General features: G+C 47.6%; 1 protein-coding gene across 4 annotated transcripts in view; it reads right to left on the reverse strand.

Moving 5' to 3' along the window:
- The window catches only part of IGSF11 (immunoglobulin superfamily member 11), a 94,475-nt gene that overhangs the window by 60,301 nt on the left and 14,954 nt on the right, over nucleotides 1-19,220 (reverse strand). The window contains exon 1 of one of the 4 annotated variants that reach the window (XM_084507277.1): nucleotides 13,398-13,475. The exons of 2 other annotated variants lie outside the window; for them this stretch is intronic. Coding sequence is in view for 1 of the 2 variants with exons in the window: in XM_084507272.1 (XP_084363398.1) it covers nucleotides 8,572-8,641 (70 nt within the window). In the remaining variant the exon portion in view is untranslated. Of the gene's footprint in view, nucleotides 1-8,571; nucleotides 8,799-13,397; nucleotides 13,476-19,220 lie in introns of those variants that run through there. One more of the 4 variants, XM_084507272.1, reaches the window with a different exon arrangement.

The following is a 19,220-nucleotide window of genomic DNA, read 5'->3' on the forward strand; positions in this document are numbered from 1 at the left end:
TCTACCCGGCCCCGGGTGCCTTCCTCTACACAAGACACAAATGCCAAGACACAAAGCAGAAATCCAGCTCTACCACCGCAGGATGCCCATGTTTCAGCAAGGCTCTCCTCTCCCAGGCCACTTGAAGGAGGAGCCCTGCTTTGGCTTCCATCCAGCTCTGCCCAGTGATAATTTCTAATCCAGCATCCGAGGGATTACAGCAAGTTAGAGGAGACAGATGGCGGCACAAAGGCGGAGAAGTCTTATTGCTTGGCTGCAGCCTGCACTTCCTGAGGCTGTAGCTGGGATTTCGGCGAGCTCCACCCTCTGCACGAGACCCTGATCATAAGGGATGCCACAGGTTTCTGCTCACCCTGCCCTCACCCATCATTGCCTGGAGAAGGGTGACCACCACAGGCCACCCCATGCTGGCTTTGCTCCAAGGGGGGCTGCAAGAGGGGGATGCTTTTCTCTTGGGGTTTTCATTTTTAGGAGTTTGCAGTGGTTTGGTGAAAATTTATGAACGTACAGGTTCTTTAAATCTGCTCCTTGTTAGACATGTTGGAAATATTAGGTCTCTGCTTCCTGATTTTTGCCAAAGGCATCACGAGTGAGCTCATAAAACAGCAACGTCACACAGAACAAAACTGAAGCCAGAGCCAGGACACTGGGAGAACCATTGAAAACTTACTCTCTGGTTTATGTTAACACTTACTTAAAAACGTTGCCTGACAAATGCTTGTGAGAAAACCTCTTTTTCAGCAAGCCAATGCAATTTTCAGATGAGGATGAAGAACCTTCATGATACACCTTTCCAGTCTTCCCAGAAGCCCTCCAGCAAAGCCTGCAAGACTGCATCCTGATGTTTCTCACATTAAGAGCAAACAGAAAAAAGGTAAGATACAAAGCCAAAACCTACTCCAGGGGATTGCAGACACCTCTGGATAATGGCACAATCATCAGGAACAGCACAGCAACCTGCAATGGATCAGTGAAATGAGCAAAAGTGTGACAAAAGGAACATCTCTGCTTCTAATGGCAGTACATTTTTCTTTTTTCTGGGACATCTTTAAAATAAGGCAAAGTGAACAAACCTGAGTCACAGCACTTGGCTTGCTCCAGGCTGCGCAGACCTTGGCAAAACCCATCCCTTTCCTACCCCATAGTCTCATCCGCAGCCAAACAAGGACGTCCCTTCTCAGAAACATAGTTAAGATCTGCAGATGAAGTGTATTTTTTCAGATTCAATGTGGGGAGGAACAAGAGGTACCCCCTAATTTTGCACTGGCATGGCCAGAGCACAGGTTGCCCTTTCTGCCCTCTCCCTGACCTTGTCAGTCCCATCTAGGACTGGGATGGGACAAGCTTCTTGCACAGCCCCAGGCATTTGCATGCATCCATGCCCTTGATTTAAATAAATAAATGAATTAAATAAACAAAAAAAAAAAAAAAAAAAAAAAAACTCTACGGAGCTCATACAACAAAACCCTCAAAAAAAAAAAAAAAAAAAGGAAGAAACACACAAAACAGACAAACAAAGCTCAATGGACCAAACCCAAAGTGGGAGTGCTTTGTACCTCCATCTTCTGCTTCAATGGAACGTGCTGCAGGCATTGTGTACAACAGAGGCATTGTTGCACACCAGTTACTCTTTCTCTGGGAGCTGTGGAGGCTGTGGGAATAATGAGGCAATTATTCCTATTATTCCCAGCTATGGTGGGAACTAGGTCGCTTTTGTCCCGTGCTCTGGATGGCACTAGCTCTGGCTGTTTAATTCCACAGCACAGACACAACTGTGGAGGTTCCTGGGATGTTTCCACAGGGGCCATGCCTGGTTGCACATTTGGGGGCACAGAGACAGCAGCAAAGGGTGGGGAGAAGGGTGGTGGGACAGGCAAGACGAAAATCCTCCTGGATGTCTTTTATTGCAGGACAATAAAGAGGACTTTGCCCTCTGGGGCAAAGGGTCACCCCAGCCTTACACAAATATGTGGAGCTGAGGGATGCAGTCAGCATCTCAGACACTTCTTTTTGGTCCCTTCCAGCATCTCAGGCACCTCCTTCAGCATCTTTTTGGGGCCCTGGTGAGGGGCAGGACTCCCTGGTTCCTCCACTGAGGGAAACTGCAGGCTACTGAGAGCCCAGCGAGACCATTCTCCCCCCAAAACCCACTCTGTGCCCTACTTGGGCAAGGATCAGCGGGAAGTGCAGACAGCAGATGGGAGGGAATTAAACTCAGATTGAGGAGGGACGCTGGCCCCCCAGAATTGAGACTTATTCCTGGCAACACGAGGCTGAAAAGCACTTAGATATTGGCAGTCCTTGTTAATTCACCAGTGGGTATTATCCAAGCTCGTTACAAGATTGATGTTCACTGTGGTGCAGTCATTAATAGCTACCCGTGGCACGTGGCCTGGATGGGGACACACAATCTAGTAGCCAGAAGTTGTTTCTCTTGATCATTTTGCTGATCCCTTGGCCTGAGTGTAATGATCAGATTAGAAGGCTTCCCTTTTTTTTTTTTTCCCCTTCTTCCTCTTAAGCTAGATTCACACTTCTGTGGGCTGCTTGTCATCACTGCCAGGAGCACTAATTAGAGCAGATGAGAACCTGCGTGACCTGCTGTGGTGTGGAAGAGGCATCAACAGCTCCGGAGAAGAAGATCAGGAGCTGTAGGAGCAACATCTCCAGCAGAAGGCTTGAACCAGGAGCTTGACAGACCAACCATCCTCCCCTGATGGCCCAACACATGCAGTGGTCCTGGCAGCTGCCTGGCTGTTTGCAGAGCATTGCTGTTATTTCCCTGCTCCTCACCACCTCAACCTCTGGCTCCAGAGAGCAGCCAGCTGAGAAGCCACCAGCAGCATGGGGATGAGCACGAGGCTGCTGGTTATCGTGGGGCCACACACAATGATTTCATTCACAGAGGTGGTGCCTGCGCCTTGCTGGAGCTATTTCAGCTGGGAAACAAAAAGCCATTTTTTCCCCCTTGTTTTCCGATGGCCACCACGCACGTCAGAGTGACACAGGCAGCGGCACGTGGCAGCCGCGACACCCGTGCACCGTACCAGTGGCACTGGGTAAAAAACTCAAAACTGGCTGAAAACTCAAAACTGGCCCTTGCTTTGTAGTGTCACCGATGGGGACACAATTATACCCCATCCAGGGAGAACCACCAAAACCCTCTGCCACCCAGGTCTATGGCAGTGCTAGCTAGCTGTGCAGAACTGGGCTGCTACCTATCCCCGGCACAAGCCTCCCTGCATATTTCATAAGGGGATTGTTGTTTTCTTGTGGGTGATATGTTTAAGAACATTATATTTGAAGTACAGATATGACGGATATGTTTAACCAAATCTTTTTATTCCCTCTCACCCATGTGTCCACACTTGATGTGTCCCCTTGCTGCTGCCCCAAAGTTGGTTCTGAGCACAAGGTACACAATGCTTGCCTTTCAGCTGCCTCTGTCACCCTGGAGGCTTGCTTCTTAACCCAGATTATCATTAAAATTTATTTTTTATTCCCCATCTGCTGTAATTCAGAACTAAATAAGGTGAACAAAAAAAACTCAAGTGGGAGCAGTGCTCAGGGCTGTGCTACACAAGGAGCAGCAGGCAGAGAATCATCACGGCAGTCTGATCCTCACCACAGACCACCTGCATCCAAACTGTCCTCCAATTAATTGCATCCCATCACCAGGGAAGACCAAAAGGGACCACCAGGGTCACCAAATCCAGCACATTGCAATCGCTGGCAGTGAGAAGTCTCACAAAAAGTTACTTCACCCTCCCCTCGATGCCCTCTGCCCCTAACAGAGGAAGACCCAAACCTGTAACTGCAGAGTGCTGAGGGACAGAGGAGAGCAGGTGGAGAGTGCCACAAATGCCCTGCAAGGCTCTACTGTGAATCTTCACCATAGGGAGCAATTCAAAAGACAAAAATACACAAACATGAATGGAGCTTGCTCCAAAGTACAGAGGAGAGGAAATAAACAACCAGATTACTGCAGATGCTGCTGCGCTGCTCAAAGGGAGAAATGCCCTTCATGACCCTGCAGTTGACCAACAGGCAGTCTGAAACATGAGATCAAAGCACATGCAAGAAAGGGTGAGGTTATGTGTCACGTCCAGGTAAACTGAGAAAGCCCAGGAGGAAATCCCTCCAGGGATCCCAGCACCCAGGCTGGGAAATCCTTTCATCCCCAGTTGGTGCTGGCTTTCATTTAACCGTGGCTCTGGTTTCCAAGACACCTAGTGCAAATGTCAGAGTGAGATGAATTGCTGGTACTGCTTATTCCAAAAACCTGCCTAGGATTTATACTGGCCACTCATCTTCATGCTGGATCCAAATCCAATACTCCTCCTGTTGCCAACACTGGAACAAGAAAAAGGTTTTACTTAGCGAGAAGACAGGAAAAAGAAACCACAATAAATCATGTGCCACTGCTGTATATCTCCGGGAGAGCTCTCACCATCCCCACCATGGCACAGAGGAACAAGGGCAGTGGGGTGGAGGGGAAAAAGAGAAACTCCGGTCTAATTTTGCAATGTTGGAGGTTGGTGTAGCAGGAAAAATGCTTTGTTCCCATGCAGCAGCTGCTGCTCCACAGGCCAGAGGGAGCAACAGGGAGAAAACTGCGGTGGCCAAGCCAATGGGCAATGACCATGCTCAACCTAGGCCCTGGCTTTGTCACCAGGCTTAACTCAGCATCTGCAGTGCCCTGTGATGACAAGCACTGGCTAAAGCAACGCAAAGTCCCACAAACACTGTTTTCTGGCAGCACTTGCCAGCTGTTTTGCTTCATTTCAAAACAAAGGCTCACCACACACAGCATTGAGACAGAGCATCAGCCCAGTCCAGCACCCAGGCAGCAAAAGTCCCGTTCCCAAGCTGATGATGGTTTTAGTGACTCCAGCTTATGGTTTAGCCAGGTAAATGCAGAAGTCTTTCATACTAGACAGCACCTTACCCCCAGACAGCCTTCCTGCTCCTCCAGAGAACATGCCCCTACTGTGCAAAACATTATGGCTTGAAATGATGGGATAGCTGCCTTAAGCACAGGCACACATCAGAAGCAGCATCAGCCCACAGCAGGGGCTAACCAGCACTTGGGGGAGCCATGGCAGTGTCCAGAGGCAGGATCTCATTTTACCCCTGGAAGAACAGAGTATCTCTCATTGCCACCAGGGATGCCCAGGGGATTAGCCTGCAGCTAGTGAGCTGAGCTGTAACCAGTAACTAAAATGCACAGCGACATTCCTGCTTTGTGGTCTTTTACTGGCTCAGAGAGAGATCTTAAACTTTACACCGCCTGTTCCCCCCCTCCAAATACTCAAGGAATCCCTGACTTCTTTCAAACAGGGCTGGAACTGGCCCACGAGGTGCAAAGCTATAGGAGCGAAGCAAAGCATGCCACTTCAGTGCTGCCGGGCTAAAGAAGGATCCGGCAAGGGCACTGTGTAGTAACTGCACCAAGAAAAAACAGAGAGCCTCAAATCCTGTCCAAAGCACACGGTTTGGGCTAAACAGTCCTTTCTGATTATAAACAGTCAGGTGTCAGAGCCCAGGCACCACAACCCAGCCACAGAGCAGACACGAGAGCCAGAGGTGGAGGCAAAGAGCAGGAACTATTTCAGGTGACACGACCCCGTCCTCACCAAATAGGATTGCCGGGCACAATCCGATCGGCTGAGGTGTGTCACAGTGCTGAAAATAGCTCTGTACTCTTGCCCTCTTAGCTGGTAAATAGCTTTCAGCCCCCAAAAGTGCTGAAGTGCTGTTCGTCGCTGGAAACAGCTTGCACAAAAGTGAGATGGCTTGGGGAGGGGGGGGGGGGGGGGGTGGAACCTGGGCTCCTTTTGAAGTGCTGCTGTGGCGTATTCGGGTGAAAAGGACACCCTGAAAGGAGCCATTAGACAGGAAAAGGAAACTCAAGAAATGAGCTTGAAGTTGCAAACCACTTAAAAGTTTTATCTCTGATGCTTTACACGGGCACATCTCAAATGCACAAAGCCTGCTTTGCTAATGTGGAACTGGGAACATAAGAGGCAGCATGGGACAGGATCTGCTAGGACACAGAGTCTGTCTGCATCATATAATCCCTTTCACAGACAGATCAAGACAATTATCGAAGACTGCATGGGTGTTTTGCTCCCATTACTCTGCTTGGAAGCCTGTTCCCAAATTTCCTTGACCTAAGGGCTTGAAATTTCACTTTAATTCCCAGATGAATTGATTACAACTGAGCCTGTTCTGCCAGCACCTTCCCCTAGCATCAAAAAGCCCTCACAATGTTTACCCACTGACATATTTACAGAGCACTCTCATACTCCCCCTACCTTTTTACCCAGGCAAAATGGTCCAAGCTCCCTAACCTGCTGCCACAGGACAAGCTCTCCATTGTCTTATCATCCTGATGGGTACCTGCTGCAGCACAAGTGCACCTCACCCTCAGCAAGATCATCTCAGATCTGCGTCTGCCCAAAGGAGGAGACAAGACTTATTTTTGTTTATTTTATTTTTGTATTTTAAAACCAAACTTTCTCCCTTGGTGCTTCGGTCACCATATTTTTTTATTTTTATTTTTTTTCCAATGGCAGCCCTTTTGTCCCCTCTGAGCCCAGGGAGCTGCATCCTTTGAGCACTCTCTGCTCTCAGGACAGCCCCACACACAGCCCATCAGTTGCCTGTCCCCACTACGAGCATTGGGATGATGGGAGGGAAGTGGTGATGCTAGAACAATTTAATTTCTGGCACAGCAGAGTCAAAGAGGAATGACATTCCTAGCTGTCAGCACAGGGCAAAAGAAAAGTGTGCACACAGAAATACTGAACAGGAGCCTTTGTCCCACCAAACTCACTGGGATGGAGCAGTGTGTGGAGCTTTCTCCTTTGTTGTGACCCTGCTCTGCCTAGCACTTACAGGGCACGCTTGGTGCTAGCTCCCCCCTGCTCTGTTTCCATTAGCATGGGATGATGCAACCAGAATTTTGCTGCAATTCACGGAGGAATGCTGCTGTCCAAACTGATGAAACAGCAATTCAGCAGAGGATGCAGGAGGCACTTTAGAGAAGTGGCAGTGACACCAGACAAGCTTTCACCACATTTATCAAAGTGCCTGCAGATTCCATTTCAAGGCGGTAGCAACACTTATAAATAATGAGCAGCGCTCTTCTACATGTAGAGCATTTTAATAAATAAAAATATAAAACAGAAGCCTAAACGGCACAGTCAGTTCTGTTTCTGCAACCTTTTTGGCCTTCCAAGAATATATATCTATGATTTTCTCCTGTGCAATCCCTGAAAGCACAGCTCTCCCTGGGCGATGCCCCTTTAGTACCAATATGATCTTTCGCATACGGAGGCCATGCTACTACGTTACTGCTGAGAAATGTGGAGCTCTGTGTTAGAGCATGTAGGTACGCATGTGCATGCATGTGATTTCACTCACCAGCTGCTTGCTCAGCCTTCAGGCACAGCATAAAGCAGCACACCCCCCTTCCCCGCACAATGCAACTTTCTGCACACTCTTTCTTCCAAAGACTAGTGTTTTTGAGGATCTGTTTCCTGCTTTATCACCCAAGTTTAAGTGTTCATGAAGGATAACCCAGAAAAGAAAAAAAAAAGAAAAAAAAAAAAAAACATTTCCTCATTTCTTCAGCCTGAGCTCAGCCAATGTCCTGCTCTGCAGCATCCTGGCTGCTTTGTCTATAAGCCACTATAAAAGCAGAGATGACAAAAACCTCAGTGGTCATTTAACATGGGCTCAGAGGACAATGTGAAACCCACTCACAGCATCAAAGCTGCCTTTCCAATACCACATTCCCCAGTGCACCATTAAATACAGCCTGACCCAGCAGGACAGCAGGCACACAACACACATACACAGGAGCACCAGCACATGCATGCTGCCCAAATCACATCCCACAAGGATGCTCTGCCAGAGCACTCAGATCTTTGGAGTTCCTGCATCCTGTAGCCAGGCTCAAGCAAGATACTCCACTATGAGTATTTCATTTACTGAGCCTTCACAGGTTTTGGGGAGCAAAGTCAGGATGGCTCAGTCCCTGTCCCACACCCCACAGTGCCTGCCCCTTCACACCAAACTTGAACATCCACCGCGTGGCACAGTAAGCATGCCCTCTCTGCTACTGTGATATTCTCTTTGCAGCTTGCTGTTAATTATTTGTGCAGCCCTGGCTCTCCAAGCTGCAGCAGTGGCTGCTGCCACAACATTCTCTCTGCAAGAGACAGGATGGTGCCACGAGGAGGGAAATGGCTTCTAGCAGAATAATGTACCCTGCTGATGAGCACTGAGAAGGGCCAGTCTCCCCTCTCATATAAAAGCAGCACAAGCCAGGAGCCAGCCCATGCAGACACTGACATAAATATAAATACATCTGCCATGCCACTGAGAACCCACCTCACTTTCCCAGGCTGTTCAGACAAACTTATCCAAATCTAAAACAATGGGGCATGCTGACACACTAACAAATCCCCTAACAAAACCATAACAACAGGGGAAAAATTAGTTAGATGCAAGTATCATAAAGACAAAAACAGAAGGAAAAAAAAAGAAATAACTTGAGTTCACCTGCCCAAGTATCATTCTGCAGCTGAAGAGTCTGCTCTTCTTGGGAAGGGTTTCCTGTCTTAGTGAACATGTCCTGCTGAATTACGTGGAGATGCCAGTGTAGAGATGCTTCCTTTCCAGCAGGGGTAGTGCATTCTCAAAGTCTTGAGAATGCAAACTGCAGCTGTCAGAGAAAACACTGAACTGTTTCCAGGACCATATTTATAGCTGGGTTTCGAGGGTGTTTATTCAGTATTTAGAGCTCCTGTTGTTGGTGTGGTTTGTTTGTTTCTTTTCAGGTGGCCCCTATATTTCCTTTTACTTAATTGTGAGTCATCCAGGTGATAACCATGTGCAGACTGATTAATGAAACTGAAATGCAACAAGCTGAACTATTATCACAATCTCACAGCTAAATACTCCTAATCTGGAAATTAAATGCTAGAGGTTTTCATATTAACATTATCTCAGCATTTTGCATGCCCAACAAAACCAGCAAAATGGTTGTTGGAGAAAACTCAAAGAAGTATTCATACTGAAAATGCAATCTTCTCCAAGTGCAATAAAGACAAAATAGCATTTCCCAAATGTCACAATTTAGCAAACCTATTCATCTGAGACATTAATGTTACAGAACCAAAAACATCCATATTTTTATTTCCCACAACTTCTGCTATTGTCATGGCTCAATCTTTTATTACCAATCATGTATAGCTGGAGCTGCCCAGCTTAAACAAGCCTCACTGGCATAGACTGCAAGGGGGAGAGCAGGGTCTAAAAACAATGATCTTGTAAAGGAGGTTCCCTCCTGTATTTTATGCACTCCATAGACGCACTAACATTTTGCAGAAAATCTGTTGGTTGTGATAAAACTTGCCAAAAGTTTTCGTACTGAAAATCATCCCAGGAGCCTAAGAATTCCAGCGGGATTCAGCAACTCATTTTCCTCTGGGCCCCTTGTGTTTCATAAATTGCTAATATTAATATAGGGATAGATCCTGCAGGGCTCTGAGCATCCATAGCACTCCCTAGACATGTCCATAGCTATCATAGCTCTGGTGAAGTGTTCAGCATAGTAGTGCACCAGCTTTTATGGCTTTGAAGAGCACTGAGTACTCAGCTTCCTCAAAGTGTCATTTGAGTGTTTCCCTAAAACACTGCTTTGTGAACATTTTTAATTCAGCTTACTTTCTATTTCTTTTGTCTTCCTTGTGGCAGAGAAGGGCTCTTCTCATAAAGGAAGTATGACTCTGGTTTTCCACATACTTTAATGTTGACCCTTCCGTGTGACAAATAACCCCTCCCAAAAGGCCATAGTAAAGCCACCACTCTTCATAACTCCACAGCACCTTCTTCTTTTCAGAACACAGTGATACCACTCCATCATAAAGATGCACATACTCAAAACATTGCCAGATAAACAACTGGAAATCCCCTCCCCTAGGCTGGAAACATACCAGGAGATGCCATCTCAGTAATAAAACCTTTCAGTTAGTCACGGGTGTATGAAAATTGGGAGTAATGAGATTTCCAGCTCTGGTAGGGGCAGCCAGAGGTCTGCTAGCAAGAAGAGAAAGCATCCTGCAGCTATGCCACCAGGCTGGGAAGATGACTTGGTATCTCTCCCAGGTACTGCCAACAACTTGCTCAAAGTCTCCACAAATTGTTTATAGTCAGGTGCCAGGAATATTGCCGTGTCTGATTGCTGATGAAACCACCTGGATGCCAGGATAGCAGCCAGGAGCTTCTGTATCTCTATAGGTCTCTTCCTTATTCTCCCTTCTGCCCTTTTACCCATCTGTAAGGCACTCCTTGTCAGGTTGCTCACAAAAGCCTGGATAAAACCTCCACAGAAAACCATTTATTTATTTATTTATTTATTTGTTTATTTAGGAAGGCCAGAGACCTTCTCTGCTGCTGATGGTGGAAGCAGAGGGGGTGAAGGCAAGGTGTCCAGGGCTCCAAACATCCTCCACCATTTGCTGCAAAGAGATATAGTTCACTTGAATTAATGTCTCCATTAGATAGAGGAGAACAGGACTACAAGAGCTAAGTGAAATAAAAAAACATTGAGTAAAAAGAAAAAAAAAAAAAGGGGGCAGTGAAAGAGGTGTAGTTAAATTAAACTTTAAGAAGTGACCAGAAGCAATCATTTACTCTCCTTATCAACAATTTACCCATATTAACAGAAGAGGAAGGTTTCTCCTCCTCATCCCCTTTGAACTAGTGATTTAACACATTGTGCCCAGTTTCAGTGGGCTTTGTCTGCTGCCAGCCCTGGCACGGGTCTGCCTGGCCTTGTCACCATCCCCGTGCTCCAGCTGGCTCCTCTTGCAGCAGCAAAGAGGGAAGCCTGCTCTGCTCCTGCCCCTTCTGCGCCTTCTTTGCAGAATTTAAATGTCACCCATGTGACACTGTTTTCCTTATACCCATAGAGTAAAAAATAGTGTCAGGAATGTGGCACAGCTCTGCCACTGACCCGAGGTGTCGGTGTGAATTCAGGAGGCAGGAGCCCTCAGCACGATCCACATCCGCCCCCATGCATGCACCTAGGCATCATCCAAGCCCTTGGCAAAAGACCCCATCTCATCTCCCACCCCTTGCTGCCACTCCAGTTCTACTTATCCCTCCCTTTTGTATCACCTCGGAAATGACAAATCCCACTGAGGGGCACAGAGCTGAGAAAAAGGACTAGCAAAGTACACCCAGCAGAAAAGAGAAGAGGAAAAAGAGGTGCAGAAAGTCTGGCAAAGATGAAGGAGGAATGTGATGTGGCGTGAGAGGGAGAGAAAACCTGGGAATACATGAAAATGAAGGGGAGAGGGAAAGCAAAGCAGCTCCTCCCTCAGACCCAGGGCAGCATCTCCACATGCTTGGCGGCTTGAAAACTGTGCACTATCAGAGGCGGGGGAGCATGCTGAAAGGGGCCGACATGCCACACGGAAACCAGCTGCAAGCTACAGGAGCCTGAGCTACAGCACAAAGCCCCAGGCACAGACAGGCTGGGGCTGCTTAAAATGAGTGGCATGCTGCCCAGGGCCTGGAGCCTGGCCACCAGAAATGCGGCCTCAGCCCCCCGTGAGCCCCCCGGTGCCCCATTTTTTGGCAGAGGGGCTGACAAAGTGCCATTGAGGGCAGCTGGGACGTCAAGGCTGGCTGAACATCCCGTCTGCGAACAGTGGGCGCCTTGTTCACAGGCTGGGACTGTGGGGAAGCCTCTGCAGAAGGCTATTGAAATGGAAATGGGGCCTTGCACCCAGCAAGGAGGAGCACGGGCTCAGCCCCAACAAGAAGGGCGATGGGAGACCTCGGAGGGGGAGAAGGGTAGGGAAGAGGGGAACAGAGGAGGAGGAGGAAGGGACATGCTTCAGCAAGCATATTGCACAAGTGGATGCAATGCTGGAATGGGGCAGCCAGGAGACCCCTTTGTGGGGATAAAGGGAATGTAGTGAGGGTGAGGCTCCAGGCCTAACTTCTTGGTCACCCTGCCCCATGAGAGGCAAATTCAGTAACTATGGACATCACCTGGCCATCCAGCCCTGTAAGAAGTGTATTCAGTAATGCTGGGCATCTAACATGCATGGAACTCAACACAGATCCCAAAAGCAAATCTCAAACTCAAACATGGCCAAGCAGAGTTCACAATGCACGTGGAGGAATAATAGCCCCAGGAAGTAAGGCCCACAGAATCACAGACTGGTTTTGGTTGGAAGGGACCTTAAAGACCATCTAGTTCTACCCCCCCTGCCACAGGGAGGGACACCTCCACCAGACCAGGTTGCCCAAAACCCCATCCAGCCTGGGCTTGAGCACCTCCAGGGATGGAGCATCCACAGCTTCTCTGGGCAGCCTGTGCCAGTGCCTCACCACCCTCTGAGTAAAGAATTTATTTCTAATGCCTAATCTAAACCTACCCTTTTTTAGTACAAAGCCATTCCCCCTTGTCCTATCCCTACACCCCCTGACAAAGAGTCTCTCCTCAGCTTTCCTGTATACCCCATTTAGATATTGGAAGGCTGCTACAAGGTCTCCCAGAGCTTTCTCTTTTCCAGGCTGGACAACCCCAACCCTCTCAGCCTGTCTTTATAAGAGAAGTGTTCCAGCCCCTTGATCATCCTCATGGCCCTCCTCTGCACTTTCTCCAACAGCTCCTTCTTGTCCTTCTTGTGCTGGGGGCCCCAGAGCTGAAGGCAGTGCTCCAGGTGTGGTCTCACAAGGGTAAAGCAGAGGGGGAGAATCAGCTCCCTCAACCAGCTGCCCACTGTGCTTTTGATGTAGCCCACGATACTGTTGGCTTTCTGGGCTGCAAGTGCACATTGCTGGCTCATGTTGAGCTTCTCATCAACACCCCCAGATCCTTCTCCTCAGAGCTGCTCTCAATGGCATGTAGCAGGCCTGGAGCAGAGATGTGTTGATAACCCTGTGCAACACTAATTGTTTTCAAGTCCTAAAAAAACTCTCTCTCTTCTTCAAACAGCAGAACCTGTGAATCCATCCCTTCTTTCTCACTTTTTTTTTTTTTTTTTCTCCGTGTTGGGGTGGAACAAGGGGAAAGGATGGGGGAAATCTCATGTAATGAACTAGCACAGATTACTGATGCTAACACGCCTTTCCAGGCTGAAAGTAAGCACAGTGGCTCTTCACACAAGCCAACTGAGCAAGCAATACAGCAAAGGAATAAATCAAGACAAACCCTCAGTAAATTAAACCTGAATTAAATTAATTAAGAGGAGACATTATGACTTCAATCACAGGAAATTCTACAAGCCGACCTGTGGCTTTAATTTCACAGCTGTGCTTGTGCTACCCTGTGGTGCCATCAGTCTAAATTAATTCTAGGTACTCACCCAGTGGCCCAGGAGATGGCAGCTGTCCTACAGAGCCCAACTACTGAGGTTCAGATCTCTCTCCTCATCCTAGTCTTTGTCCTGGAGCAGTCTTGGTTGGATGGGGAAACCACCTTTCCCCAGTCTCCATGTCTTGAGGTGACCATCAGACCATGCACAAGGCACAACAGAGACAGGAACCCATGAGAGGGGTAAAATGCATCTCCATATTTCCAAGGACTCAGGCAAGAGACTCAAATTCCTCTTAAAAGAGCCTGCACGTGATAGCCCTTTCACACGCACTTTCTCTATGCAGGAATCTGGGAAAAGACAGAACCTAAAAATGACCTTTAGTTTGCACATTCCTTTCTCAGGCAGGAACAAAAAAAAAATAAAAAAATAAAAAGGTTTTTATTCATCTTTGGTGTTGGTAATGGGATAACAGGGAGGCAGTTTCAGAGTCATTTGCTGGGAGTTACTCCAAAGTTTAATTATTGCAGGACAAGATCACATGCCACAAGAAAAAAAAAATAATAATAATAAAAAAAAAAGAAAAAAAAAAAAAGAAATGCTGCGTTGCACTCTGCTCTTTAATTGGGCTTGTCAGGAGTCCCTCGTGCCATCCGCAGGAAAGATATTCAAAAGGGAAAAGTAAAAAGTAAGAATGAAAGGCACAATGAAACCACTGCATGCATGCATCCCCTGCTTATCTTCACCCTTCATTTTAGAAAGTACTTGCACCCAAGATCTCCTATTGCCTCTGTTTCTTAACTGCCTAATAGAAAATGGAAAGAAACTTTCTTCCCCAGAATGTAAGAAAGTCCTTCCCTAAACCATTAAGATAAAGCAAAAAGTGCCACACACAGACACAGCAGAAATACATCTTTCCAAGGCTCATTGAAGTGAGAAGGAGACCACTTTAATTAAAAAGCTCTACTTCCACATCAGGAAAGATTAATGTGTTCTGCAGAGCCATGAAGCCTCTCTCCAGATGCGTATCATCCCCACGCATTTAGAGCCACTGTTTGTGGGTCCCTCACAGCATTTGTCCCTGCCATACTTTCAACAGTGACCCCCATACAGCTAAAATACATCGAGACTGGAGGGCAACGAGGGGAGGATGCACTCCCGTTGCCATTGATTTCTGTAGGAGAAGGTGACTCTCCAGACAATGCCTGGTGCCTATTTTAGCCTTTATACTGTTTTTGATCTCTTCACAGTGCATGGTTTAAAAAAATTATTTACTCTCCATTCACAATTGATTTGAAAATGATTCACTCTTTACTCCCAATCCCTTGGCGAATGATTTAAGGAAAAAAAAAATCCCTCTGAGAGAGACTGCTTGCACCAGCAGTTGGCTGTGACTGATAACCTTGATCACAGGGTGCTAGGTCTTGACATAATCGGAGAGCAACAGACTGTGAAAGCTAAACAGAAAATTTTCTTGTTTGCTCCCAGGAATGCCCATGAAGTGAGCGGCCATCTCCCACTCATACAGCTGAACTTGCCAGTACAAGGACATATGAGCAACAAAGCAGGCAAGGACAGCCTGAACAAGGTCTTATGTGCAAAAGTCTGCTAAGCAACTGTAGGTCAGGGACATAAGTTCAGGGAATAGGAGTCATTTCCATGTGATTCACACCAATCCTTCCACGTTTTTGAGAGCATAAGGAAAGGTACCTTGATCTCACTAGGGACTCAAGGAATCTTCTTAGTCAGGACCTAACATCTTCAGCACCTGCTTTGGGACCGCATCTGGGAGCTTTGGTCAACCTCCCAAAAAAGTGTGGGGTATTCAGACTAATTGAGCTGTCAGGAGCATTGCTGTCTGGCCTGGAAAAAATAATGGGTTAGAGAGCTTCCAGGGAATACAGATCACACCTGGGCAAGAGACCATTTTGGCTTTAGCTTCCACTCTTCTGAAAAAAAAAACAAAAACAGGGAAGAGTGTTAATGTCCAAAGAGTATCTCTTGGTCACTGCCAAGGAAAGCAGCTTTCCCACCTCCTTCGGTGGCTTCTCTTCCCCAGATGCTGGGGACAGAGACTAGAAGTGCTGGTAACACATCATTCGTGAACTCTCCCACTGTCTGTTTTCAGCCAGCCTTGCTGCTGGAGACCTTAGGTGAGATTCCTCCACTTGAGTAATAAACACTTGTTGCCCATTATGTGCTGCTCCTGGGAAATTCAGCGCCTATTCCTTTTGCACCCACCCACATCCTCATATTCTCATATTCCCACTAGAGTGCTCTGTCTCCTTCTCCTTCCCATTTTTCATCCTGAAGGAGGGAACAGACTCTTCCCATACTGCCAGTGACTATGATGAAATGCTTGTATCGCAGCAGTCCTGGGAAGTGACACATGTTTTGCTGGATGGTCCCTGCACCAAAGCTCTTCTCCTGCTAATCGGCGTACCAGCAAGCCTCAAACAAGCAATGAATGACCACCAGACCAGTGAGTGCTCAGCATAAAACAGACAGAAGACATTTCAGGAATATAATACTTCTGCAGAACACAGAGGAAAGATACAATCTGCTTTGCAGAGGTTTAAACTTTCAGGAATTTTAAAATCCATTGCTATTTATTGTTACAAATATAAAAACTAATAATAGTTATTACATTATTGTTATGTTAATTCATCTCCTTTTTAACCCTTGTTGTGCTAGTTCCTGCCTTCGCCAAGGTGGTTTAAAGGCACACTGTTGAATCACCCAGATGTCAGCACAGCTCAGGTATTTAGCCCAGATGTGCCAGAAAAGCAACAGTATCAGATGCCATATCCACTAGAGTTGAAAATGTAATATAAATACAAATCACATACTTTTGTTTGTTGCTGCTTCTTTCAACCTCCAGGACAGACAGACATTGAGCAGATATTTAAACACGTGTTTCACTGACTTGACACTATATGGGTGACTGCAGCTTTGATTTGGGACATACCTTCAAGCCCCAGCCAGGAGACAGAATCGCCAAGTCCCTTTTGGCTTTCTTAGGGTGCTCAATGCTGTAGCTTCCCACACCCTTCATAAGCAAATCCTTGTATTTTTCCAGCTCCTCCTGGATGGGGTGCTGGTCTGCTTGCACCAGCCAGTCGCAGACTCATCCTACCCATCTCCTCCAAGCCTCAAGTCCTAGGCAGTCTGCTCTGACTGTCCCCTCTTGAGCAGGGGTTGGACTAGACAATCTCCAGAGCTCCCTGCCCACCTCAGTGCTTTTCCTTTGTTTCTGTGACCTCTCTCATCAGCATTTACTCTCATTGAGTCCCAGTCTCCATCCGGTCCCATCTGGCCCTTCTTCCTCCCATACAATTGTGGTCAGGGGTTTTGTTGACCCTGCCGGCTGAGAATGAGACTGAGAAGATGAAATGATAACTAAAATTACCAGCCATCCTTAAAAAGAAGCAGCACAACCAGACTCCTTGATTGCAGTATTATTATTATTTTTAAATCCCAAAATACTGTTATCGTCTGCAGAGATGATCCATCCAGGTGGCAGATTAACCACGATGCTTATGCAGATATTTGGTGGTGGTTCCCGTCAGGGTTACCGCAGGTCTGGCTCCATACAGCACGATGGAGGCTCACTAAGCTGCTGCTAGAGACAGATTGAGTGGCTGCAAGCTGGAGTGAGGCAGCTCTGCCAAGCAGCAGCGTGCAGAGCCAGCCTGGTGCGCCTGCACCCCTCAGCTGCTCATCAGGAGCACTCAAGTGCACAGTGCAGGGATGCTTGAGTGACCCCACACTGTGCCGGCCAGGTGCCATACGTCCTATCATGAATCTGAATGACTAAAGCCTGCCAAAGCTTGTCTCCTTCAGAGATAATTAGGTGTCTCCACACTGGGATCCCTCATTTGCAGGTTCTGGGAGAGTTTATCCAGAGTCCTAAGGCATACGTGGCAGGCAGCTCAGGTCAGGTGTGGCATCCAGGCTATCAAGCCCTCCCCCGGAGCAGTCTACAGGCAACACCATGCAGAGAGGCCTTGCAAACATGAGCTTGGCCCCATCAGGACTTGCTGTGGGTAGAACATCCCCCACCATGCCAAACCCATGCTGTTTACAGAGAGAGCCTCCAGACTCACTTGCTTCTGCTGTATGGCTCAGTATCTATAGCACCTGGGTGCTTCAAGGAACAGACAACACTGATTTACATGACCCCAGGGTGACAAGAGAATGTACTCCACCCTGAAGAGATCAGGAGTAACACTTCTCCACACAGCAGTCCTCAGGATATCAGCAGCTTCATCCTTCTGCCCTAAGGCAGGATTTCCTACAGCCTTGCCATTGAACCTGTCCTTTAGAGGCCTTCTTCCACAGTGGAAACTCCACACTTTTCCCAGCCAGCCTCCTCCAATGGCACACAAGCAAAATGAGCCCTGGGAGCTTTAATAAAACCATGCGCTATCCTCACATGGAGAACAGCCCATAAGATAAAGAATCCCTTCACAGAGTCTCTGAAATCTTATTCATGGTCTATTGGTATATCTGCACTGATGCTAGTGTAGATACATCAGTGGAGTACAACAGACCCTTGTACATAATGACAAGGGAAAAAGATTGCAGTTCTGCTTGGTTGGGCCCCAGGTCAGGCCCGTTCTGCTGCAAACCTTTATCCTCACTGTGTATCTTATGCCACGGCTGTGGCAGTAATAATAATATAGCACTGGCATAATGTTTTTCCCTGACAGCATCCTCAGGAGTGAGCTACTGTCATTACCTCCTAGAGGTGGGGAGAGCAAGGCCCAGTAACCAACAGGGCAGGGATGAGAAACACAGCCTGAAGCTCTCTCCACAATCCTTCTTCAAGCAGTTCCTCCTCCTGCCCTTACCTGCTTCCTGCACACGTGGCCCGTGAGGAAATAAAACCTTGGGAACAGTTATGAAATTCAGCCCCAAGACAAGAAAAAGCAAAAGAAGGGTAACCCAGAAGATGAATGGAAAGCACAGTATGCATGTAGGTGAGGTGCTGTTTCTCCACTTGAAACCAACCCCCTTAGCAGAGTTGCCCTACCCAAGCCCTCAGTACAGCAAAAGAATTCCCCAAATAATACAGAAGGCTGCCTTCCTACTGTGTTAGTGGTGTCAACCACGGCAGGACAAAAAGGACAACAGCATCCAGGCACGGCCAGCCAGCTGCTATTAGTTGTCTCCTGTCTCTCTGCAAGCTGCATAAAAATGCAGAGATGGGACAGGACAAATCAGACCCTTCATCCTCTCATCCACACCAGTCAGCATGCTTGTGCAACGGTAACCAAAATCACAGAATCACAGAGTGGCTGAGATTGGAAAGCACCCCTGGAAGTCATCTGGTCCAACCCCCCTAGAGGCTCACCTAGAGCAGGCTGCCCACAGCCATGTCCAGGTGGCATTTTGAAAATCTTCAGGGAGGGAGACTCCACAAACTCTCTGGGAAACCTGTGTCAAGACTCCATCACCCACACAGTAATGAAGCACTCCCTCCAGTTATTTGGTAAAATCCATCTCAAGCCTCCTCTTCTCCATGTTGAGCAGTCCCAGCTCCCCCAGCCTCTCCTCTTAGGAGAGGTGCTCCAGTCCTTTGATAATATTGGTCGCATACTGGACTCTTTCCAGTATGTCTAGGTGTCTCTTGTACTGGGTTTGGGCAAGAAAAATAGATGTGAACTCCTCCTTGAAGTACTGCCGCCTCATCTACCCAAACCGCCTGCAGGAAGCTGCGAGGATGCACCATTCCTACCCATTTTCCTTGGTGCTTATTTACTCTGTGTGTCTGCATAGCCACAGACAGGATTTGAAATAAGCCTGCTCATGCACTCAGACGTGTGTTACCCCCCCCCAGCCCCACTGGGAGGGCAGCTTCAGCCCCCGTTG

This window comes from Aythya ferina (assembly GCF_964211825.1).
Source record: "Aythya ferina genome assembly, chromosome: 1".
NCBI lineage: Eukaryota > Metazoa > Chordata > Aves > Anseriformes > Anatidae > Aythya > Aythya ferina.